This window comes from Hyperolius riggenbachi, chromosome 3 (assembly GCF_040937935.1).
Source record: "Hyperolius riggenbachi isolate aHypRig1 chromosome 3, aHypRig1.pri, whole genome shotgun sequence".
In the NCBI taxonomy this organism is placed as follows: Eukaryota; Metazoa; Chordata; class Amphibia; order Anura; family Hyperoliidae; genus Hyperolius; species Hyperolius riggenbachi.
Window position 1 is genome coordinate 122,392,692 of NC_090648.1, and position 25,204 is coordinate 122,417,895.

Consider the following 25,204-nt stretch of genomic DNA (forward strand, 5'->3'; position numbering starts at 1 on the left):
AAGATTCATATCTCAATAACCGGACGGGCTATCACAATGAATGTCATATCAGCACGATGGCCAGATTTTACCGAACAAGACGATATGAATTTTATAGCTGTGCGACATACGGTTTTCGTATACCGACAGGAAATCATACCACCCATGCTTTTCTTATGGCTGGCTAAGTGGCTCCGGCCAGTCTGGAAAAGAAGCAGGTTTTGAATAGCCCCCTGCTGGGATTAGCTTCCTGAGCACAAGGGTTTGTTCTTGCTCATTAGCATATCAAAAGAGCCATCCTGCAGTTAAGCAGAGGCTCCTACACAATCAATCCCGATTCTAGTGATCTGAAGCGCAATCGATGCAGAGAATCGAGTGCGATCGCTTTTTCTTCACGGGCGGTTCCAGGACGCGTCTGCAGCCCCGCAACCATCCATGACAGAACCCTTGAAGATGAATAGAATATTTGAAGAAAAGTATTTTGGCAAAGCTCCTTTTTTTTTCTACATGAAAATGTGATTTATTAGAAGTAAAACTTTTTGGCACTCGACAAACATCAATAATACATTTGATGAAAAGATACATTTTTAGACACTGTTAACTCTTTCTGCAATAAATAACTGGCATAGAAATAAATGCATATAATTACATTTATGTATAAGTAGTATGCATGGATTTGAAACCCAACCTACCCAATTCCTGTAAGGCATTAGATTAGGAGTCTGGGTTCATTCCTTTGTTTTATTTTTGAATCTTGGGAATTCTGAGGTAAAGATGTAAATATTGCAGTGGTAACATCCGTAGCGGGATGCTGCTTGTGGTGCAGTGTGGTTTACCTATGGTGAAAAAAAGTGCTGCAAGTGGCAGCCTGAATGCACTTACTGTTTGCCTGATAGTTTTACAACGCTTTCTCTTATGATAGTTCATAAAGCCAGAATGGAGGTGCAATTGTGATGTGGTACGTGGTGGAGCCCTTTATGTAAATATTTGACATTTTTCAGCTACTTGAATGGGGCCAAATCAAACTGTACCTTATTTTATGTGACAGGGCTACAGTGCTAATATCATACCTGATAAATAGTATGACTTTTCTCCTATGAATTCTCAGCAAGCTAGAACTGAGAATTGCTTCTTTATGGCTTTATGAGCGGACAGAGACAGAGACCCAAACTGTTACTATCAAAGTCTCCAAGACACACAGGAAGCTGATGCTTGATAAAAATGATAATAGTAACTTGGGTGGAGTTGGCCTTTACCACACAGCTGTGTCTTATTAAGGAGGTATGAATGTGAAGGTTAGCAACATGAGGATCAGCTTCCTCGTGCTGATAGGCCCGGGAGGGGTCTGGGGTTACTCTGTATGATGTAGCACAGGGCTCTGACAGGAGTCGATGGTGATGGTTATGGGTGACCTAAGGTCTGAGCAGATATATCCAGCCAAAAAGAATGCCTGCGGGCAAGCAGTGTTTTTAAATATCACCTGTCTGGGCTTTTTGTAAAATGTGTATGTTGCACATTTCTTTCTTTAAAGAGAACCTGTACTGAGTAAAAATATTTAAAATAAACACATGAGGTTACTTGAACATTACATAGTTACCTTGCCATCAGTTCCTCTCAGAAGCTCACCATTTTCTTCTGACAATAATCCCTTCCAGTTCTGACAATATTTTGTCAGATCTGAAATATATCAGTTGCTGTCAGTAAAATATCAGTTGCTGTCAGTTATAGCTGAGAGGAAAACTGATGTACCAAGTGGGTGATGTTACAGTTTAACTGTGTGCTGACCAGAAAGCTGTTATGCGTAATGGCCTTTTTCAAAATGGAGGACGGAAAATTCCCTTGATCACACGGAACAAACAGGACGTGGGACAGGAGAAAGACATTGAGGAATAGTCTACATGGAAGATAAGTATGACTTGTGTAAGCTTATTTTGACTTTTAATTTTCAGTTCAGGTTTTCTTTAAAGAGAACCAGAGATTAAGTACCCTCATGTATTTTATTACATTTATCAGTGGGAACATGACAGTAAACACCTACCCTGCTTTTAGTTTTATTCTTCTTAGTCTAATCTATCTGTTATCAACTATCATAAGAATCCACCGACTATTCAGTCGAGGTTTGACCTGGAATCATTATAGCTGAGTCACTCTTTTGTGGAGTCTTTTCAAGACCAAGCCTTCCCCCTCCTGGATCAGATTTCCTGCTTTACATACTGAGAGCTCTGATGACATGGGAGGGGCTGCTGCTGCAGGAAAAATCTCTGTCTAACAGACAAGTGTGGCTGTGTGATCTGTGTGCTCTGTCTGTGCAGCCAGTCATCATTATCTACTGTATATGAGAGACACTTCCTACAGGCAGCCACACAGCATACCAGAATATGAAGTTGAAAGCACACAGAAGAAATGCTGCAGCTGCAGCCCTGCTTGTCTATAGTCTCATATAGCCTAGACAGCACATCCAGAACACCTCATAACCTGGAAGCAGAAAGGGATATGAGCCGGCGGTCATATTGGATATCTCCTGGAGCAATAATGGATAAAAAACACTCAAAAAGGCACACCAGAGTGGCAAAATTATCAGGTAGAGCATTTATTCTTTACAAGCTATCAACTGATATGTTTATTTTGTGTGAATCGTTCATCTCTGGTTCCCTTTAAGTAACAATGGGAATGATATGAAAAGCAGCATTATGCTGTAACTCATAGATTTAGGCACATTATTTACTGGTATATCTGTGAGCAAAGGTTTATGTGTGTAAAGTCATACTGCAAAATGTAATGTACATTAACTATATAACGTATAAAAAAATGGGTAAGCGATGCAATAACACAAGAGCAGGCACTGACATTGTACCTGAGATTTTATGCGTTGTATAGTTATCAGGAATTATGTTTTGAGTAGTGAGACTTTACTTGCTTAAACTTTTACTCAAGCAAAATAACATGCATAAAGTCATACTTAAAGCGGACCTGAACTCAAAACTTCCACTCTGCTCTAAAAGATACGCTGTCATGAACGATACGGAACGTCGAGCATAATCTCCAACGATTTTCGTATGGTCCAGCACCGTTACTGTCATTCTCATTTTATATGTACAAAAAGTTTTTTTTTTTTCTCTCTCTCTTTTCTTCTTTTGCTTCCTACCCATCACCCACACTGAATGAGAGCAGAGCTCCTTCACACCTAAGCGAGGAACAAATGTTGCTCTGGGAAGGCAACAGCTGTGTGCCAATCCAGACAATAATGGCGCAGGTTATTGGTAAATTGTGCCATTCTGTGCTTGTGTAAAACCCTGCCTATCCTGCTCCGTAGGAGGTAAAAAACACCCATCTTTACTAAAGGACAGCCCAAAACTCAGATTCTATAGAAGTTCGGGCAGTACCGACTGTGACGGACGGTTGCGTAGCCGCAGCCGCATCCTTGAACCGCCCGTGCAGAACATGCGATCGCAATCGATTCTCTACATCAATGCGGTTAAGATCGATAGAATCTAGATTGGTTGTGTAAGAGCATCTGCAGTCAATCTGGGCTCTCTCTTTTCCCAGCAGAGAGCTTGCAGGACTTAGGTGCAGGATGTCTTTTGATTTGTTAATTAGCTTGGGCCAGGCTTATGCCCAAGGAGAATGTTTATTTTTTAATTACCTCAGAGAGATGTCCCTAGTCACCAGATGGGGACTCTATTCAGAGAAAGGCTTCCCTCACAGCAGGAGGCTATTCAAAACCTGCTTTCATACAGACTTCATGGCACCGATGAAGGGCAGATCTGAATGCATGTGTGGTATGGTTTCCTGTCGGTACACAAAAACCGTATATCGCACAGCTATGAAATTCAAATAGTCTTATTTGTTAAAGTCTGTCCAACGTGCGGATATAAAATTCATGGCAATAGCTCGTCCAGTTATTGCGGTATGAATCTTCTCAGGAACCATGTCTGATATCATATTACTCTGTATTTTCCGACAAGTATGAATCTGTTATCCACCTAAATATGACATGTGTCGTTTATGAGTTACGGCATTTTCTAAGTTTAAACCTAAAATCTCTCAGAGGGAATGAACTGTCATTGGTGGGTAATTCAGAGGGGGCCGGCATTGCCACACCCCCAAACCAGCTTCAACAAAAGCACATGGCCGGCAGGCGGATCTTATTCCTCCATTTTCCACCTTCATGGAAGCTGCTGCCACTTTGAGGAACAAGTGGTAGCCATTTTGTTTGGACTTTAATCTGAGCTGCAACCAAAGACTTTGCTGAACCTTAAACTGAACTTTAAAAGTTTTCCCACAAAAGGACATCTTTCCATGAACCTAAGTATTTTCTCCCTTTTTATTTCATACTGGCTATTAATGTTTCCATAATTGTTGATTTTAATAACTTTCTGTATATATTAATTATTCATATTGCATATTAATAAACGGAAATTCAAACGTCCTTTGTTTATTCAGCTACCCTGCTATTCAGCCACACAAACTGAATCCAGACTTCTGGAGAGACGCTACTATTGTTTTGTTGTTAGCTAGACACAATAAAGTGTGTTTAACCGTTTATTTGCCGGTCTAGAAATAGCTAGTCAGTGGGTGCTTCTGGCCCAGGAAAGCAGAAGTGGTGGCAGTCATACCCTGAAATAGTGTGTAAATTGTAATTACCGTAGCCCACAGGCTCCCTTCTAGTCGGGCTGCTGCCCAAATTCCGTTGATTTCTGCCTACTGATCGCGACCACAGCTTGCATGATCTGTGTGCTGAAACCGATTGGAAGGCAATTTGCGTTCCGACCACTAGGGGCCCTGTGACACCGACCCCTCCTGGTCTTCCACAATTCCACCGACCAAGGGCTTTCTCCAGGCATGTGTTCCAAGGAGGACTGAGCGCATGCTTTGTTTCAAGGACTTTTTTGATATCAATGCCTGCATTTGATCTGGACTTTATTTGTTTTTATTCCACACAGACTGCATTCAGTTAAGTAAACTTTTCACAGTTTTTACCTTTTATTTTAACCACTTAACGACCTATCGGCGGTGGCTGGTTCCACCTGTGTTTCCATGGAAACGGCCGCTCGTTCGAGCAGCCTTTTCCTGTCAGTTGCCTGCGAGCCTCCGATCGCGGCTCGCAGGCTAAATGTAAACACCCGGGGACGTAATCCCCGGTGTTTACATTTTACCGTAAAGGAGATCGGCGATCCCTGGCCTCTGATTGGCTGGGGATCTTCGCCATCTGATAGGCTGAAGCCTATGTGAGGCGGTACAGGATGGATTGCTGTCCTGTACCGCCTATATTGAGAAGGAGAGGGAGGGAAGGAGAGGGAGGGGGAATATTGCTGTGGAGGGGGGCTTTGAGGGCCCCCCGCTAGGCGGCGCGCGATCAGACCCGACAGGACATCCCCCTAGTGGGAAAAAAAGGGGGGAAGTCTGACCGCCCTGCCTGCCACCTGATCTGTGCTGGGGGCTGAAGAGCCCACCCAGCACAGATCATACAAAACAGCGCTGGTCCTCAAGTGGTTAAGCTTTGTGTTTATATGTTAATTGGTGTATGTAAATGTGTGTAATGCATTTTTGTTATTAAAATGTTTAAAAATCGTTTTACGGTTATGACCAGTTTCTGAACATACACAATCGTACTTGCCCCTCCGAAAACGTTACCTTGTGTCCTATAGTCTCTTGTATCTACAACCCGTATGCTTGAATCGGGCACAGATAGACAGAACTGGTGCCGACCCCTGCATACTGCTAAAGTGTTCTCAGTTTGTTAAAATAGTCATGCGCTGACTCGCCACCACGTGCGCAGTCGTGCGCTGACTCACACGTGGTGGCACGCATTTGAATTGTATGTGTGTGGTGAATCCTTTGGAGTCAGAACACTCCTCTCGGCTAGTCGGTTCATAGATTGCGAATCCACATATGGGCATCTGTGTGCAAAGCGACAGCGAGGGTGAGTTTCTGACTCTGAGCGATTGACCCAATCAAAGATTGGCCTTGCGATTCTTGACATGTGCAACAGCATAATAAGCTTTAAAAAAAACATTTATTTGTTACAACTCCTAAAATAAATCTGCAGTGTGTCTACTTCCTGCTTTCATGGAAGCAGACATATTGTAAACATCCGATGCTTTCAAATGAGCTTATCTGCAGTGGAAGTCGGAGAGATCAAATTATAAATTTGGGATTAGTCACATATGAGGTGGAATTACACAGGCTAAATTCTCTAAATGCATACAGGGTTCATTTTTTTCTGTTTCCTTCTGTCCTGTGCAAGAGTTCAGGTCCACTTTAACAACATGCTGCTGCATTGGCCTCAATTCACAGAGCTTTATCAAACACTTTATCAAACGTTTGATAATTTTCCTCATGGGTAAAATCTAATTTTGAATTCACTAAGGTGTTATAGATTTATTGATCATTTCATTGATAAAACATTCGATAAATCTATAACACCTTAGTGAATTCAAAATTAGATTTTACCCATGAGGAAAATTATCAAACGTTTGATAAAGCTCTGTGAATTGAGGCCATTGTGTACGCAAATTACAAAAATCCTCAGGCAGCTGATTTTGGGAATCTTTACTTGGCCTGATAGGTCTATTTATGTTAACACAATACTGGGGATCATTCATAAAACATTGTTAAACTATACGACTGCATATAGAAAGGCTGACTTGGTGTAACACAAACTATGAAACGTGCCTTGTGCAAATAGTGCACTTTTAAAGCGAAAGCACACCTGAACTGGGAGGGATATGGAGGCTGACATATTTATTTCCTTTTAAACAATGCAGATTGCCTGTCTTGCTGAGCCTCTGGACCCTGAATAAGCATGCCAATCAGGTGTTTCTGACTGAAGTCTGAATGGATTAGCTGCATGCTTATTTCAGGTGTGTGATTCAGACACTACTGCAGCCACAGAGATTAGCAGGACTGCCAGGCAACTGGTATTTTTTTTAAAGGAAGGAAATATGGCAGCCTCCGTATCCCTCTAAGTTCAGGAATACTTTAAGCAGAAGTATGTGCATAATTTTACTGAGCCACGTCTTCTTTTCTAAAGAGGTAAAGTAAATAAATATCAAGTTATGAATGGTGTCCACTTCATTAGAATTGAATAATTTGGTAAACAGTAATGAAATATCTTCTAGAACACAAACAGTTTCTAGCTGAAGTGACTTTATGTTTTGTTTGAATATAGCATGACCTGGATAAGTGAGAACCTTCATAAGTTGAATTGTTTCATGGGGTTCAGTGGTTCCCTTCAGTTTTTGAAAGTCCGCCAGTTGTCAGCCATTCGATGTCTATGGCCAACTTAACTCTGAAATGAACTTGGCAATTGTAACTCTCTCTAATCCTTTCTGGTCTTATAGGGCGGAAGTCTGGAGTAAATACCCTAATAAATTTATCCAGAGGGATGACACCAAGAGGTACTATGTTCTCAACACTCTCTTCAATCTCTCAGGTTTGTAATGTGTTCCTTTTATCATCAGCATTCTAGTGAGCAATGCACATAATAGCCAAATGAGTAAGTTAAGGCCCATATAAACATATACACTCTCAACTTCAGGCTTAATATCTAGAGGTGCTCCACATCACCTGCTTACTGTTCATTAGCATTAGTGTACACTGGAAACCTACATTCAATCTTTATTGTTATACAACGCAACAGTCACCAGGAGGTTGATTCCACTCATCCTCACCTTACACTCTCCATAGCGGAGCAGTGCTTTTCAGCGCTGCTAGATTTGGGCACAGCCAGCGCCATCATAGACTATAAATGGAATCACATCTATAGCGGCGCTCAGTGAGTAACGTCGGTGCCGTCAGAAGCAGCAGTTGCTTAAAAAACACAATAATTCGACCTCCAGCAATTGCTGGAAGCCGAATTATATCATTCCCCCACTATCCATGGCGGCCTGGAGGGGGAATAGTAATTAACACGGCCCGGACTTGTGCAGAAGCAGGATCAGCCATATAACAGCTGTATCCTGAGCCCAAGTCTACCGTTTTCATATGTATGCCTCCATAGAGCAGGATATGCTGCTCAACAGATGGGTAAGCCTGAAACAATCAAGAACAACCACTTTTGGGAGTGCATTTAGCTTTATCTACAGACATTCAATGGTTGTAGCCAAACCCAGACATTAACAGCTCATAGGCACAGATTTACCTCCCAGAAACCTGTGGGCACAGATGTCCTGTCACCTTAGACTTCGCTCTCCAGACCCCCAACCAAGCTGCACCACAAGTGTGCTGGCTGTCCCAGCTGTGACTTCTCCTTTACTTCCCTTGCCTGTCATAGGTGCCCCTTAGTATTAGGTAGCCAGAAGTACCCTTAATATTAGGTAGCTAGAGGTGCCCCCAAGTAGTAAGAAGCTAGAGGAACCTCAGTATTAAGTAGCTAAAGCTTACTGAAGGGAGATCTCATCAGTGGAATGCCAAGAGCAGGGTGAGTAACCTCTTATTTACACTCGCATCAGGACTCTTAATAAGGGAGGAGGGAAAGAGGCACCTGGGGAGTCCATCATCAGGCACCTGTAGGCAAGTGCCTACAGTGCTTTATGGTAAATCCGGCCATGATAGCTGGTATAGGTGATAGGGTCCGTTTAAGAAAACAAAATATCCTGCCTAGTTAAGCAAACATGTCTAGAACATATCAATCATTTACCTGCCCAAAAACTAACTGAATAGTAGGTGGTTATGTTTGGTCACGTGATGAGGCTGATGATGTAACACTAAAAGGGGTGCTTTCATTTAGTGCTCACAAAGCATGAGCCTTGAATCATTTGTCAAGGTCTCAGTATGCCTTGCAGTATGAATCAGTACTTTGGATTAATAATAATCCTATAGTGATGAAGTACTGCTAAACCACATACACACCTCCGAGGACTGTTGCCTGGGAGGATTGGGACTCGGTCGCTGGAATAATAGTGCACAGGTACAGATGCATCGTTAGACTCCAGGCTAGCTACTTGATCTGTTGCTATGCTGGTGGGCGGAGGGTCGATGGAGTGGCACATGATGGAGCGGTACAGAGCAGGCTGGGTGAGTCGGGAGAACAATGCTCTCCACCAGACTGGTCACTGGATGGAGGGGGTTGGGGGTCGTACACAGGCACCGAGATTCTCTGCAGAGGTGGCTCTGAACTGCCACCTCGGCTGAGAACCATCTAGCATGTGTACAAGCCTTAACAGTATGAAATTGCAGATTTAGGCAGTGAGGTGGGCAAAAGAAATGGTAAGAATGTTGTAAGACTCAAAGAAACTTAAATTCAGAGTGCCATATTCAAGATAAGCTTTAAGCAACCCCGGAGCCAGAAAAAAAAGACTTTGATACTCACCTAAGTAGAGGTAAGGCTCTGGGTCCCATGGAGTATTCCTGTCCTCTCTCCATGTTCTTGTTACAGTGCTGCCCCACTGTGAAATTATTTGACCTGCAGGTGAAATACATCTTCAGCCTTCCTTGGGCAGCCTTCTGAAGTACTCATGTCCACAAATTCCTCCATGGAGATGGGCAGATGCGAATTGCATATGCGTGAGTCTGCACTTGCGCATTCACAGTATGGACACGCCTATCTTCAGAAGCACTCAAAGGCGCATGTGCTTCTGAGGAGTCCCTAAGGTGCCATTTTGGACAGGGGGCAGTGTGGAAATGGAGAGAGGAGCAGGAAGGCTCTATGGGATGAGGAGACATCTCTTCTTAGGTGAGTCTTTTTTTAAGTCACTTCAGAGTTGCTTTAAAGAGAAACTCCGACCAAGAATTGAACTTTATCCGTATCAGTAGCTGATACCCCCTTTTACATGAGAAATCTATTCCTTTTTTACAAACAGACCATCAGAGGGCGCTGTATGGCTGATATTGTGGTGAAACCCCTCCCACAAAGAAATTCTGAGTACGTACTGTTGGCAGTTTCCTGTCTGTGAACCTTGTTGCATTGTGGGAAATAGCTGTTTACAGCTGTTTCCAACTGCCAAAACAGCAAGCAGCAGCTACATCACTTGCCAGCAATAAAAATGTCACCATGGTAATAATGTCAGAATATAAATCAGGGATTTAAAATATTTTACAATGGGCAAACACTGACTGAATCATTTATACATAATTATTGTAAAAATGAAGCACTTTTTGTATTACATTATTTTCACTGGAGTTCCTCTTTAAGAACCTTCCAACAATTATATGTCCCACCCTAATGGTGGTGTAAAGAGATAAACTATTTGTCTCCACAGAAACCTACCTCTATGCCTGTCTGGTGGACTTTTTCACAGACTGCTCCCGATATGTAAAGTAAGTGCTCTGTCCATCTCATCTGCATGCAAGGATATTTTTATTATTTTTAGGGGCATACTAAAGGCTTATGATGTTCATCATATGTACCTAGTCACTGTGTCTGAGTGCTTCTGCACTTACATGGAACTAAACGCAAATCTTGTTTTAGTTTTGGTTAGAGTGACGAAGGATTAAAACCTCTATTTTTATTACCAGGGCCATTATCCTTCAGTCCCAGTGACAGGAGTCATTGGAACAGCAAGCAAAGAGTGTGACAAAGACAACAGTAAAACACTTTTTTATTTGCAGTGTGGGAAAAGTGACAGTACTGGTCAGGGCTCATTTCCATATGCGCTCTTTCAGCCGCACTTATGGAAACGCAATCGCAGGGACCTCAGACAGTCTAAAAATAGACTGCACTCTCTGATGTTTCCATACATGCGCTGTGATTCACCACCGAATCGCAGTGCATAGTTGCCTGCATTTCGGCCCGTTTGCACCCGTTTGCGCTCGTCGGCTTTTTCCAATTAACTTTTTCTCCTGGGTTTTCTACAGGAGATATTTTTTTCTTCTTATCTAAAAATAAGTTTTAAGCACGTACCCTCCAAAAAGTATTAACAAGTAGGCAAAAAAGTAATGTCAAAATTATTTTGAGTATTTTCTTGCATGGTGGGGGCTTTCAGGGTATTTTATTGGTAAGGTTTGAAAATGTCTCCTTGGAGAAATCTTAGGAGAAAGTTAATAGAATATGAGCCAAAGTTTCTTAAAAGGAGATTTGACAGACAAGGTTTCATGCACCATAAGCGAATGTGATTGTTGAGCCAGCACCTCTGACCATGGCAGTCTCTTGCTAGATGGCAGGAATAGGGGCGTATCTGGGTAATATAGCACCTATGGCAAACACTGAAATTAGTGTCCCCCATAATAAGAACACCCCCAGTATAGGTTGTAAGAGGTGTTCCCCCACCAGTAAACGTAATGAGAGGTGTCCCCCAGTATAAATGGCCACTCAGTATAAGTAAGAAGGCATCCCCCAATATAATGTTGCAGCATGAGGGATGAGGGGGCACCCATATCACTGTAGCACCCATGGCATGAGCCATGCCTGCAACCCTCTAGATACGCCACTGGGCAGGAAGCTTTAGATGGAACAGGTGTTTCTGAGCAGAGACAGAATCCAGCAAGTAGCCCTGCTGCTGAAAAGGGGTTGCCGCCTCATCCCTTTGAAACAATTCACAGTAACTATACAGCTTTCAGTGCTTAGTTAAACTCAACCAGTGCCATTAATCAGATACAAATCCTGTGCAATTTTTATGTCTCAGGTTTAAAAAAGATGAGGTGGCAGCTCTACTGCCAGTCTGTACAAATGTTACTTCTAATGGAAGTGCAGCAATCAGGGTCGCCCCCACCATCTGCCTATGCATGTGCACACCTAATTTTTATTGACTTCGTATCCTAAATTCCTCTGCAGCTATGACACTGGTTACAGATACGGAAATCTGTTCATGTCTTTCCGGAGCATATTCCAGGACATACGAGACGCAATGGACTATGTGCATGAGACGGTGAGAGATGGGAAGGGCATGAAATTAAATTTCAATAACGAATTATCATTCAAACACAGGTTTGCTGTTGCACAAGAATGATGTTGAAAAGGAGAAATATTGCAACAAAACACAAATGTTATGTTGTTGCCACTCCACACTTGTGTTAAGGTTGAGAACCATTACTTAAAGCAGACCCAAATTTTTGCACAGCACACAATAAAAAGTTTTCATTCCACATATAAATGTGCTAGAAATCCACTGCACTGACCTATGTGTGTCTGTTTAGCTACATCAGAGTGTAAATAGCCTCATCAGTAGCTGTGAATTTGTGCTGCGGTTCCGCCTGTACACGTAACCTTTACTGTGCTCCCTGAAAGTCAATAAAGTTAAAACTTCTGGTTTCTTTAGGCTTTACATAAATTGTAATAATTTTTTTCCCCTAGAAGTTATCATGCTGTGCCTAATCTTTTAGAGCAGAGGGTTTAGAACCACTTTAAGATGCTCTCCAGAGATATAAGTCAGAAGTGGTCAGCTTATTATATACTTAGGGTCTCAGTGGCTTCATCAAAAGGGTAGCATATTTTAAGTTGTTGTCCACTGGTCCTTCAAGCCTTGGACACACACGAGATGGTAATCAGTAAAAATGAACAATGTATGCAACAAGCAACTGATAATTGGCAGTGACACCTCAGATAAATGATAATGTACACACAACACGCGGTACAGTGATATGCAGGCTCAGCTAGCAAGAGATGACAGAAGCAACGTGCAAGTGACATGGGCTTCAATTTACACAAGGAAGTTCGCTAGTAGAAAAAAAGTCAGTATTTTACCAAATGCAGCATTTTTTAATTTTTAGAGCAATTCACCATTATTTTACCAAACTCGAGGAGTGTTCGGTAGGAGGTGTAAATTGATCGTTATTGATGTGGAGAGTGTTCAAAAAACGATGGTTAAACGGTCAGTAGTTATGTGGTAATCCTGCGATTTTTAGTATTGTGCTCGTTATTTTTTTGCTAAAGGCACAGGAAAGCAGTGAATTGTGGGTAGGAGGAGGAGCGTAGATTTGGAGAAGGCAGACACATAAATTGCTCTTAATTCCCGCATAAAACGCCTCCTTTTTTCCTCTGCAAATTAAATTTCTGTCAAAATTACAGATTCCATACCGCACATAACACCGAACATTTATTTACCAATCCCTGAATGGTCGTTAACTTGCACGATACTTTTCTATGAATTCTGCTTTTCATTTACCGAACTGAAATTTGTATTGTAATACGCTCGGTAACACACTGTGTATTGAAGCCATGGCGGGTGCCAATAGATTCAAACTTCTGCTGTTCTTAATTGGAGTATGACTTTGATTATTGCTGTTTTTGATTTGCATACATAATTAAGTCCTCTTGCATATTTAAAACTGTCTAATAGCCCATTTCATATAAATGTATGTCTGTTTATTTAATTTGACCCCACTTACCTTCTACTGCTACAAAGCGCATTTCAGAGAATTCAAATATAAATCTATTTAATTATAAATACATGTAAAATGTAAATTGTCCAATCCATTGTTCATCTTTATCTTTCACCAATTTCCACGTAGTATGTACTAGGATTCATTTATCACCTTTCAAGGCTGTGATTTTTTAAATCTATTAACATTTGCCAATAATTTCTTAGTAAATCCTGTACCTAACTTTGTGGAGGTGCTCTTTTGTTAAGACATTGTTAATATAACCCCAGACATGAGATAATAGTCATGAGATTTGGCTATTTTTGGCCACAATGGACAACAAAATCATCTTTGTTAGTTTCCTGTAGGAACTTCCTTCTGAGTGCTGTTAAAAAATCATTTAAAAAATTGTTGTAAGGGTGCAGAAAGATTTCATACTGGGGTTGATATTACTGACCATATGTGGAAGCTAAGATACAGTAGAAGGTTCACTTTTCTCTTTTAAAATAGTTTTATTAAAATGTTCAATCAAAAAAGCAATAACAAACAATGCAGTTCATTACAATAGCTCAATAGCTGTATAGAAGTTGCCTTTGAAAGTATAAATGTGAAAGCAATATAAATAAGTAAATACTAGTCAATAAAAATTACAAATAAGGCAAATTAATAACCGAAAACCTTAACATCAAGTTTCAAACAGTTTACTCTCATGGCAATCCTTTTGGAGCAAATGGTAATGAACTGATGTATTACAACGCATAGTTGTAATTTTAGCTATTCTTTTAAACAAACATTAATCTTTAAAATGAAATAAAGACAAAAGAAAAAAAAAATAAAGACGTAAATTAAAAGAATCAGTTTCTCCTCTAAGCTCATAGCTCAATCTCTTGCCATATAATTAACAGTGCAGTATCTGGTCATGGATGGGCACACCTTGCCGTGGGTGTTGGGTGCTCAGCCTTGATGCAGAAGCAACATCAGTCCAATATCAGCAATTCAAGTTCGGCTGGCACACCAATATCAATAATCAAGCAGTTTATTGTATGCACAATATGACAATTGTTTCGGGGCCACGGAGGGTCCCCTTCATAAGATGTCTGCACTTTATCTGATGAAGGGGACCATCCGTGGCCCCGAAACAATTGTCATGTTGTGCATACAATAAACTGCTTGATTATTGAATTTTGGTGTGCCAGCCGAACTTGAATTGCTTACCATATAATTAAAGGACCACTATTATGAAAAAAGTAGGCAGTTAAAATCTCACAAAAACGGCAGGTTTTGGGCCAGTCGATCTCCTCATGGGGGATTCTCAGGGTTTTCTTTATTTTCACAGCATTTCCTGAACAGCAGTTTAACTGCCAAAATAGTAAGATGCCAGCCAGCCTCCCAACTCACTTGCACACTATTTTGTCAGTTAGACTTTGCAACTGATGTTCAGGAAATGCTGTTGAAAACAAATAAAATCCTGAGAAACCCCCATGAGGAGATGGACTTGCCCAAAACTTGTCGGTTCTGTCGCGAAAGTGGTCTTTTAAATAATCAATACAAGGTTTCCAGACTTTCAAAAATCTGCAAATGATCATCTAATATACTAACCATTCTTTCATGAACCATGAATTTGTTAACTCTGTGTTTTATTTCATTAAATAAAACAGGTGATTTCATCTATGCTTTAGCAATAGATTGGTGAGCAGCATGAAATAGTCTCAATTGATCTTTAACTCACCCCCAGCGATCGCATTGTTCACGCTGCTCCACCCGCCCACTGTGTGACATCCAACAGGCACCACACCTACGTCCCTCCGCCTCCCCGCATAGCAACACAGTGCCTCATCAGCTAGACAGCTGATACACATCTGCCTGGCCCAGCAATGTCGCTCAATGGGATCGGCTCCCATTCCCTGACGGGCGACATCCATCGAAAGGTGTGTATGTACCTTATGCTAGGTACACACAATGCTATTTCCCAATCGATCAGGAGCAGTTCGGCCAGGTACACACTATCCAACTTCCTGTCAGATTACCTGTCAATCAGATGGGAAATTGCATTTAAGAATTGTTATCTGGAAAAAAAATGCAAAAACAAAACTAAGTAAGGGTGGCCATACACTGGTCGATTTGCCATCAAATCGAACAACAGATAGATCCCTCTCTGATCGAATCTGATCAGAGAGGGATCGTATGTCTGCCTTTACTGCAAACAGATTGTGAATCGATTTCAGCATGAAACCGATCACAATCGGTGGTGCTGCCGCTGCCCAACCCCGAAGGATACATTACCTGCTCCGGCCGAGTCCTCCCGGTCACCGCTGTCTTCTTCTCCTCTGGGTTCCGGACCAGCTGGCTTCACTTCTTTCTGTCCGGGGAAGTTTAAACAGTAAAGGGCACTCTACCGTTTAAACTTCCTGCCGGGACAGGAAGTGAAGCCAGCCGGTCCGGAACCCGGAAGCCAGCGGAGAAGAAGACAGCGGTGACCCGTGCCGGCCAGAGCAGGTAATGTATTGCCGCTGTATTGCGTCGGTCATTGGGCATTCGAACGCCGCTATCGACGCACTCCCGACCCGCCGGCGATCGAGCAAAATCTTCCGCACGGACGGCTCGACGGGAACGATTGATTTCGGACGGAAATCGATCGTTATGTCAGCGTTTGCGTAACGATTTCACAGCCGATTCGATCACAGTGATCGAATCTGCTGTATATCGGCGGGAAAATCATTAGGTGTATGGGCCCCTTAAGTAAAAGGGATTACCCAAGCACCAATTAACCAAGTGATAACTAAACATACACAGCACTAAAAACAAGCACAATCAGCACTGAGCTCCTTTCATGCGTCATCATCTCATTGTTATGAATGTCATAAACAAGTCACACATACACAATAGGGAAAAGATAAGGGTGAGAGCTCTGCCCCTCTGTATCTTTCAGGCAGAGAATTTGCTGCTACATACCCCTCCCTGCCTGGGCCTCTGATAGTGTGTCTCATATTGTAGCCACACTGCATGAATTCACAGGATGACCTCCTCCATGCACACCCCAAACATTGCCTTGGGCTGTATGTTGTATTAATAAGGAATGCCACATTTGTACAAGCTGTTCTCAATTACTGCTTCTTGTTTTTGTCTCTGCTAGTATGTTGTTACAGAGTCAGCAGAAGGCTCAGATAGGATAAGAGCTGAAAGAATCCAGCATTCAGCTCCTAGAGGGGGATGTCACACATTTATTTGTGCATGGCCAGAATAATGGAAAGACAACCCAGGTCCTGTCTCCTGTGTTGACACCAACAGTATTTTAATCTGATTTTTGGAATGCTTACGTTTTGCTGATTGCAAGCTTAGCACCAATATATTGGGAATTGCTAAGATGATTTTCAACCCTTGCCTGGGTCATATTGCACCACAGTGAGGGCTGTTGAATGATTAGTGAATCATTAGGTTTGATAAACCTTGGCTAGCTGGACATTGCTACCTCCTCCATACGCTGTGTCTCTGCTATGGAGTGACCCTTTTGCTTTGGAATATACTCTGTATTGGACTGGAACAGAATAGGCAGTGAATGTACATATACTTTGCTGGACTGTGACTGCCACTTATTTATTTAAGTATTTATATAGCGCCAACATATTACACAGCGCTGTACAGAGTATATTGTCTTGTCACTAACTGTCCACTAACTGTCCCTCAAAGGGGCTCACAATCTGGTCCCTACCATAGTCATATGTCTATGTATGTATCGTCTAGTGTGTGTATTGTAGTCTAGGGCCAATTTTAGGAGGAAGCCAATTAACTTATCTATATGTTTTTGGGATGTGGGAGGAAACCGGAGTGCCTGGAGGAATGTTGACCTAGCTGGGATTCGGATCAGGGACCCAGCGCTTCAAGGCGAGAGCGCTAACCACTGATTCACTGTGTGTTACACATGTCTGGGCCCTGTATTCATGTGAGAGAAATCCATGCAATATATGTACTAGTCTCCTCCCACACATGGGAAGAGTATTAAACGTACCTACAGGCTAGTGGTGCTGTGGGTGATATCACTTTAAAGTGAACCAATCACCATTTTTAGCACCCAGGGCATCCCAAAAGCACTTTAAAAATGCATAATACCAATGTGGTTCATTATTAAGAAAACTTTTATTTTATCTCATCTTTTTACATTTAAGGGTTAATTACAGGCAGTACTTTTCTACTTCCTCTACTTCCTCTGACCCGCAAGCCACAGAAAATGGAAGGCATATACTGATATCTATATAAATAGACTTATTTGCCCAGGAGCTAAGATCTAACAAACCCATTTAGCATTAGGGAGGAGGGAGGAGGGGAACAATGTGCTTCAAAGAGATAAGATAACACACCAACCCTGAATAATGGCAGTGAAAAGGGAGCAGGGGGGGTAAACTTCTCAAACATGGCAGCCCTTTTAGGTATTTGAAACCAGGAGCTGCTAAGATCCCTTTAAATAGACACTGAAGCGAAAAAAAAAATGATGATATTATGATTTGTATGTGTAGTACAGCTAAGAAATAAAACATTAAGATCAGATACATCAGTCTAATTGTTTCCAGTGCAGGAAGAGTTAAGCAACTCCAGTTGTTATCTCTATGCAAAAAAGCCATTAAGCTCTACGACTTTCAAAGTCGTGGAGAGGGCTGTTATCTGACTTTTATTATCTCAACTGTAAGTAAACAAATGTCTTTTTCTCTGCCAGAGGAGAGGTCATTAGTTCACAGACTGCTCTGAAAGAATCATTTTGAATGCTGAGTGTTGTGTAATCTGCACATATTATAGAATGATGCAATGTTAGAAAAACACTATATACCTGAAAATAAATATATGAGAATATTTTCTTTGCAGCTAATCTTCTAGTAATTATTCAAAGTACACAACTAATTCATTATATCATATATATTTTTTATCGCTTCAGTGTCTCTTTAAGAACATGTGTGTGACACAACCTTCTTCCTGAGAAAGCAGATGTTGTCCTGTAAAATGCCTTGTATGATACAAGTGTAACACACATAAATTAATAAAGACACTGTGGCAACTGCAGGGAGATAGAGTCTGGGAACATGATCAATGGTATTTGCATATGTCCCAGATTTATGTCCTCTGCACTGCCATTTTAAAAATCCACTCAGGAATGTGGTGTTCTCCCTGAGATAGATGATCACTTGAGAAATGCAGTAGAGTCTCAGTTATCCAGAACACAACTTACCGGCAGTCTCAAACAACCAGCACGAATCACCAGCAGTACTCACAGTGATGAAGGCCAACATCGTTATCGGTAGAAAAGGGCGCCTGAGCTGCCTGTATGAAAAGTCCGCCGCCATAGACATCAATGTTATTTTTGGAAATATGGGCTACAAGGTGTAGAAAACGGCGCCCGAGTTTTGATATAGGCTACAAGCGGGCTCCCCTTTGTAGCCCATATTTTTTCGGCTACAAGGTTTTCGGCTACAGTAGGGCGCCCCTCTGTAGCCCATATTATTGCCTTTTTTTTTGTAGCTGAAGTTTTTATATGGGCTACAAGCGATTGAAGCCGAATTATTTCATTCCCCCACTATCCATGGCGGCCTGGAGGGGGAATAGTAATTAACACATCCCGGAGTATTTTTGTAGCCGAAGTTTTTTATATGGGCTACAAGCGCTGGAACCCGAATTATTTCATTCCTCCACTATCCATGGCGGCCTGGAGGGGGAATAGTAATTATCACATCCCGGAGTTTTTTTGTAGCCGAAGTTTTTATATGGGCTACACCAGGCGCCTTTTTTGTAGCCGAAGTTGGTATATATGGGCTCCACCAGGCGCCCTTTTTTACAGGCGCCCTTTTCATATAAACCCCCAACATCTTAGTCTGTTTGTGGTCTTTGCTGTGCTGGGTTCCACTGCTCCACCAATATACTATACTTACAAATTACTATATTTTAACATAAGCTTGCTTCTTAAAACAGAAAGAATTTGCGATAATTCAGGTTGGAGTGAGCTTGAGATGTCTCCCAGTGCATCACTGCTTAATATATGCAAATTAACCATTGTTACCCTTAGAAGCTAAACACACCTCCAGAACCGCTGGAATGCAATGACGTATCATCATTGCATTCCAGCGGTTCTGGAGGTGTGTTTAGCTTCTAAGGGTAACAATGGTTAATTTGCATATATTCAGCAGTGATGCACTGGGAGACATCTCAAGCTCACTCCAACCTGAATTATCGCAAATTCTTTCTGTTTTAAGAAAGCAAACTTTTGTTTTTCTTAGCATTTTAGTAAGGGGGCTTTTAGGACCATTGTAGCCCCTCACACACTCCAATGAGTTCTGGGTCACCATGAGCTGGCTGGTTGGTCTGTATATTTTAACATATAATATCAGAGTTTATGGTATCTATATAGAATGGGGTATAGTACTGCAAGCATGCAGTCCATCTGAAAGAGATGTAACTATGTAATATAGTTCATGGTATGTATATACAGTAGAATGGGGTATAGTACTGTATTAGCTAGTAATATCCCTAGCTACTGTATTAGCTAGGCTTATTTCTAACATTGAGTCTCAAGCAACCAGAAAGCACAGTTAAATGTCATCAGCTGATCCCCATCGGTGTCGGATAACTCTACTGTGACAGGATTAATTTGTCAGCCCCAGTGTAACGATTGGTGTCAGCACCCAGAGAGAATCTGATTGTTGATGATCTGCAGAATCATCAACAATACAGATGTATACTTGATTATGGATGATCTGCAGAATCACCAATAATACAAGTATGACTAACCTCTGGACACCTAACGAGTAAAAGTGTTTGATGAACTGTAGGCTATCTCCTGAGGAGCGGGAGATATAAGCAGCTCGGCCAAGAGCCACCTGAGGGGCAGGTGGCCCTGGGTAGTGCAGAAACTATCTCCTTGATAGTGAGGACCTGGTAACCAGGGATAATGATATCAGATGGTAAACTGTACTGCAGCCAGAGGAAGAAACCACTGACTGCTAACAGGCCGGACTCTCTGAGGAGCGGGAGTCCTGGTTGCAGCTGACACCTGGTGGAATGGTGTCACTGCTAGTACAGATAGATTGAGCACTCAGGGAGAGTGACAGCTTGGGTGGTCGGGCAAGCCAGGTCGGCAACACACGAGCAGATGAGGTACAGAGACAGAAGACTGATTCGGTAACCGGGTACAGGCAGGGTCTGGCAACATGTAGGCAGATATGCAGAGGTACCGAATCAGAAAGCAAGAGAAAGGTCGACAGAGCAAATAGTCATAACATATAAATATAACAACGTCCTAGACTGGGGCGTGAGCTCCTTGATCTCGACACCCGGGAACTAGTCTAGAGTATAACACAGTAATGACACAGTATCCCTAAGCTTGGGTGTGAGGTCCTTGGTCACAACATCCTGGAACTGGTCTAAAGTATAACACAGCAATGACACAGTATCCCTAAGCTTGGGTGTGAGGTCCTTGGTCACAACACCCTGGAACCGGTCATAAGTATAACACAAGCGTAATCTGGCTAAGTGTGAATTCCCAGGTCCTCCTGGTACTAACACTCTGTGGGATCTGACTGGTCTGAGTGCTCACACGTAAGTATTCGCAATGGCAGACAACCAGCAACTGACAGGCAAGATGTGTATATATAGTGCAGCGCTCTTCAGCGCCGCCCAGCCCCACTCAGCCAATCACCCACTGCGCTGGGATCAGCTGATCGTCCTGATCAGCTGGTCCCTCTCCTATTGGTATAAAGGTCCTGCCTCCTAACGCACGCACGCGTAGCTCTCCATCTGTGTGCACTACTAGGCTCAGACAAACCAGACGCATGCTGCTGTGCGGAAACCGCCGGTCTGAACGCGGAGACAGCCGCCCCGCTGCCAGACCGCGCGGCGGTGTCTCCGCAATCCATTACACCCAGCCACTAGTCCTTCTTTGGGAAGTACATGGTGTGCTGGACTGACAAATTAAGGAATCTGAATGGCGTGCTGGAAAAGACTTGCTTGTTTTTCAGTTGTTCATTTTGATTTTGGGACAAACATTAGGTTTGTTCCCTGTAAAGAGGCTTCTCAACTGTAAATTTAGTGTGCAGCCCATCTAGTGGGGAGGTTTTTCCTCATCCTTTGTTACTGTTTTTTCTATACATCACATATAAACACTGATGTTGGTGAATTAGAAACTCTGCAGTTTTGTTTTGTACTGTGCCTGTCCCACAAAGCAAAAAAGCACCTGTTACCTGTCCCCATGTTATGTTATCTGTGTAATGTTATTTTGTGAGGGTGCAGGCTAGTGTTGTACCATATTTTCTGGCTGAACTTGATGTCTTTTTTCAACCCAATTAAGGCCTATTTCAAAAGGGCAGCTGACAAGCGGTGAATTCACCCCGTCAGCTGCTCTCCTGCACTGGCATAGCACTTGTTAGTGCTTGGTATCAGCGTTGGACAGGGGCCCCTTCTCCATGGAGGCTCATCTAAATGCAGCTGCAGCTGTGCTTAGATGTGATTATGTCGTGGTTTTCAGCCACTGGGTAATGCCACCGCGTGTCAAGCGCTGACACATGTGGGGCCTGATTCACTAAGACAAATAGCATGCCTTATCAAAGTTAAGGGGCCTTATCAGCGTTAACACACCTTATCAGAGTAGCATAGCGAGCACTCGCCCTGACCCCCTGCGGGTCCAATCACTTTAAAGGACATTATCCCCGCACTTTCATTGGCCCAATAGGCTGCCTGTCAAGTTTCCTGTCAAGTGACAGGCAGCCTATTGGGCCAATCAAAGTGGGGGGATAATGTCCTTTAAAGTAATAGGACCTGCAGGGGCTCAGAGCAAGATGAGTGGAGCTCTCGTCATTGCCAATTAGCAGGCATAAGTTTGTAGCGCTCGTCATGCTACTCTGATAAGGCATGTTAACTCTGATAAAGTATGCTAACTCTGATAAGGCGTGTTAACTATGATAAGGCATGCTATTTAGCTTGTTGAATCAAGCCCATGGAGTTACAAGCTCTGCCATGTTATGCATAATATTGCACCAGAATGGTGCTAATGGGCATCAGAAGGGACGCTGAACTTTCTCGGCAAGCGCACAGTTCAGCCATCCATCTGAAAGAGGCCTAGCTATGTAACTATTCAATATACAATTATATATTGGCTAGAGTACAAATACAGTAAAAGCAAATACAACAACTCATTAATGATCCCACCTTGATTCATTAAAGGAATATTATCGATACCCAAGTGTTCTAAAATGACAGTGTGCAAATAATGTCTAAGTAGCTGTGTAAACATTTTCCTACTTTTCATGTTAAATATCAGAGGCAAAAGCTGTAATTTATTGAGGGTAGGATTCAGCTATATTGGGACAAATCAATTGCAGAAGTGGTGTCTGCTTCAATGCACAGCCAGAGTTGCATATCAGACTACAGAAAGCAAAAACAGCTGTGACAATTAGTTACATTTCCTCTGCTCTCTTCAGACAGGTCAGTCAGAAACAGAGCTCCCAACAGCTGCAGCTCCTGTGTCCTGTCTCTTTCTGTCACACACAGAGCTACACATAGAGTTAACTGATCAAGTGTGAGGGGAAGTTCCCCTCTCCTCATGGCTCAGCCAGCCGTCAGTTTTGGCGTCAGTAAAGTTTGAATGTATTTTGCTAACAGTAAACAAAGAAGTTGCTACTAAAATGTATACACCAGTACTTAGCAGCACTTCCCAAACAATTCCTGTGTCAATTGAAAAAAATATGTGAATCGATAGTATTCCTTTAAGATTAATTTGTACTATAGCTGTTGCAATCTGCCTTATGCACAGAAGAAACTGATAAATCTAATGGCATGAATTATATTTAGCCTTTGACACAGATATTGCTTAATTGGACTTTGAGCCAGTCAATATTTATTAATCACATCATGTTGATGCAACCAAATGTTGAAATACTCATGCTTACGGTTTGACACTCCTGTATCAATTTTAATAGAATTTTCTGAACTTCCTGCTACAAAAGAAGAATACTATAGTTAGATCTGTATGGCTCCTTCAAGGCTATTTTAAGAAGTCTTAAAGTCCCAACCATGTATGGGCTCTGCCATACTGCATCTCCATGACCTTGGCCGCGCCTGCGCAGTAAGCCAGAGTCCATGAGTGGCCCCGTGCTACTGCTCAGGTGTGCCGTACTTGGGCGGGTGCAGCATGGCCATGCTCGTGCATGAAGAGCACGAAAGTGAATTCCAGTGGGTCCCTGTGTTCAAAGTATTAGAGAACAGGAAAAATTGTGGACAATTGTCCTATGCAACTCTCTATGCTTTTCCAATAAGAGTCTGCTATTTCCTGTCACTTGCTTTGCCATGACGAAACTCAAAGCTTGCCAGAAAGATCAGCTGTAATTTGTGGTAACCAGTTTAATGTAATACATTTCCTTTTGACATTTTCCACAGGGCTGCTTGAAGGAGAAAACACTACAGAACCTAGAAAAATATGTTCTTAAAGATGTAAGTTTCTTTCTGCTGTTTTGAATATTCTATTATATGTTCTTAAAGATGTAAGTTTCTTTCTGCTGTTTTGAATATTCTATTTGTTAAAGAAAGATGTCAGACATCACAGTTATCACATGTAAGGGCCCGGTTCCAACCTGTGCAGAAATGTACCTATTCGATACGTTTTCTGCACCTCCACTAAATTCAAGAGGTGGATCCCATGGTTAAAAATAGGATCTACTTCCACTTATAAAAATAAAAAATGGATTGTGCCAAACAGAGCGCATTTTACGGAACATAATGCAAAACGTTGGGTGTGCAGGCCCTATGATTCCTTAAAGCGTATGAGAACGGACAGTGTCCAAACACACTAGGCTGGTCACCACGTCTGCTTCGATCGATGTGTTCGATCGCTGATACTCACATGCACCCCGGTTCTGCTGCTGCTGCTGACTCCTCCATTAAGGCCCGAAGCTGGTAAACCGATCGGTGCCAGGAAGAAACATAGGGATCCCAACTGAAGGATGGATTCTCCTTGGTTCATGAGAATTGGTCTATTAAATTCCGGTGGGGAACCCCATCATGCTCCTGCCTGCCTCCGGTTTGTGAGCTTTAAGACAGAGGAGCAGAGCAAAGGAGTCAGCAGCGGTGGAATCAAGGGATACGTGAATGTCAGAGATCGAATCCAGTGATCGGAGGGGACAGCCAGAGCAGATGCAAAGCAGACGGTGTGAACATAAGATGGTGCACAGCGCATCTGACAAGCTTACTGTGGAGTTTTGCATCTGCTCCAAGTGGTAACCGAGCCTACCGTAAGTATCAAGAAAAAGGAAGCAAGTCCCTTTCCAGCAGTTGAAAGTGTGATGTGATGGAAATTGTAATGCCTAGTACAAACCACACAATTTTCTGTTAGATTTTTCTGTTAGATTTTCTGTAAGATTTTCTGTAGTTAGATTATTTTATGTAAAGTACTGGTAGAGACCGGTCATTATCTCTGGTGCATTGTCTTCTGGTTATCTCCTGCTGAGTAGAACAATGCTTAATTGCTAGGCAGATAGGTGGTTAGGTAAATAATTTCCAACATGTTGGAAATTATCTATCTGGCAGGTAAATCTAACAGAAAATCTTAAGGTAGCCATACACTGGTCGATTTGCCATCAGATTCGACCAACAGATAGATCCCTCTCTGATCGAATCTGATCAGACAGGGATCGTATGGCTCCTTTACTGCAAACAGATTGTGAATCAATTTCAGCCTGAAACCGATCACAATCTGTGGTGCTGCTGCCGCTGTATAGTGTGTACTAGGCATTAGACATGGGGATACAGAGCAGCGATAACAATCCAAAAGAGGTTCTAGCACTTTATTTCATTATCCTAAACTAAAATAAAAACAAAAACAATAAATGGGTGAATGGGCCTTGAAGCACAATAATAAAGAACACACCAAAGAAGCCCCTAGAAACCCCATTGTGTACATAACCCAAGTGGCAGTAGGTGGTAAGCCGCTGAAATACCTTACTCTGCTGAAAGGAAGCTA

At 42.3% G+C, this 25,204-nt stretch overlaps 1 protein-coding gene across 1 annotated transcript in view; it reads left to right on the forward strand.

Annotated features, from left to right (window-relative positions):
* Positions 1–25,204, forward strand: part of LOC137562980 (cytosolic purine 5'-nucleotidase-like) — a 127,494-nt gene that overhangs the window by 52,303 nt on the left and 49,987 nt on the right. Inside the window, exons 5-8 of the mRNA XM_068274859.1 lie at positions 7,323–7,414; positions 10,182–10,239; positions 11,693–11,786; positions 23,626–23,679. Of these exons, the coding sequence (XP_068130960.1) occupies positions 7,323–7,414; positions 10,182–10,239; positions 11,693–11,786; positions 23,626–23,679 (298 nt within the window). The remainder of the gene's footprint in view (positions 1–7,322; positions 7,415–10,181; positions 10,240–11,692; positions 11,787–23,625; positions 23,680–25,204) is intronic.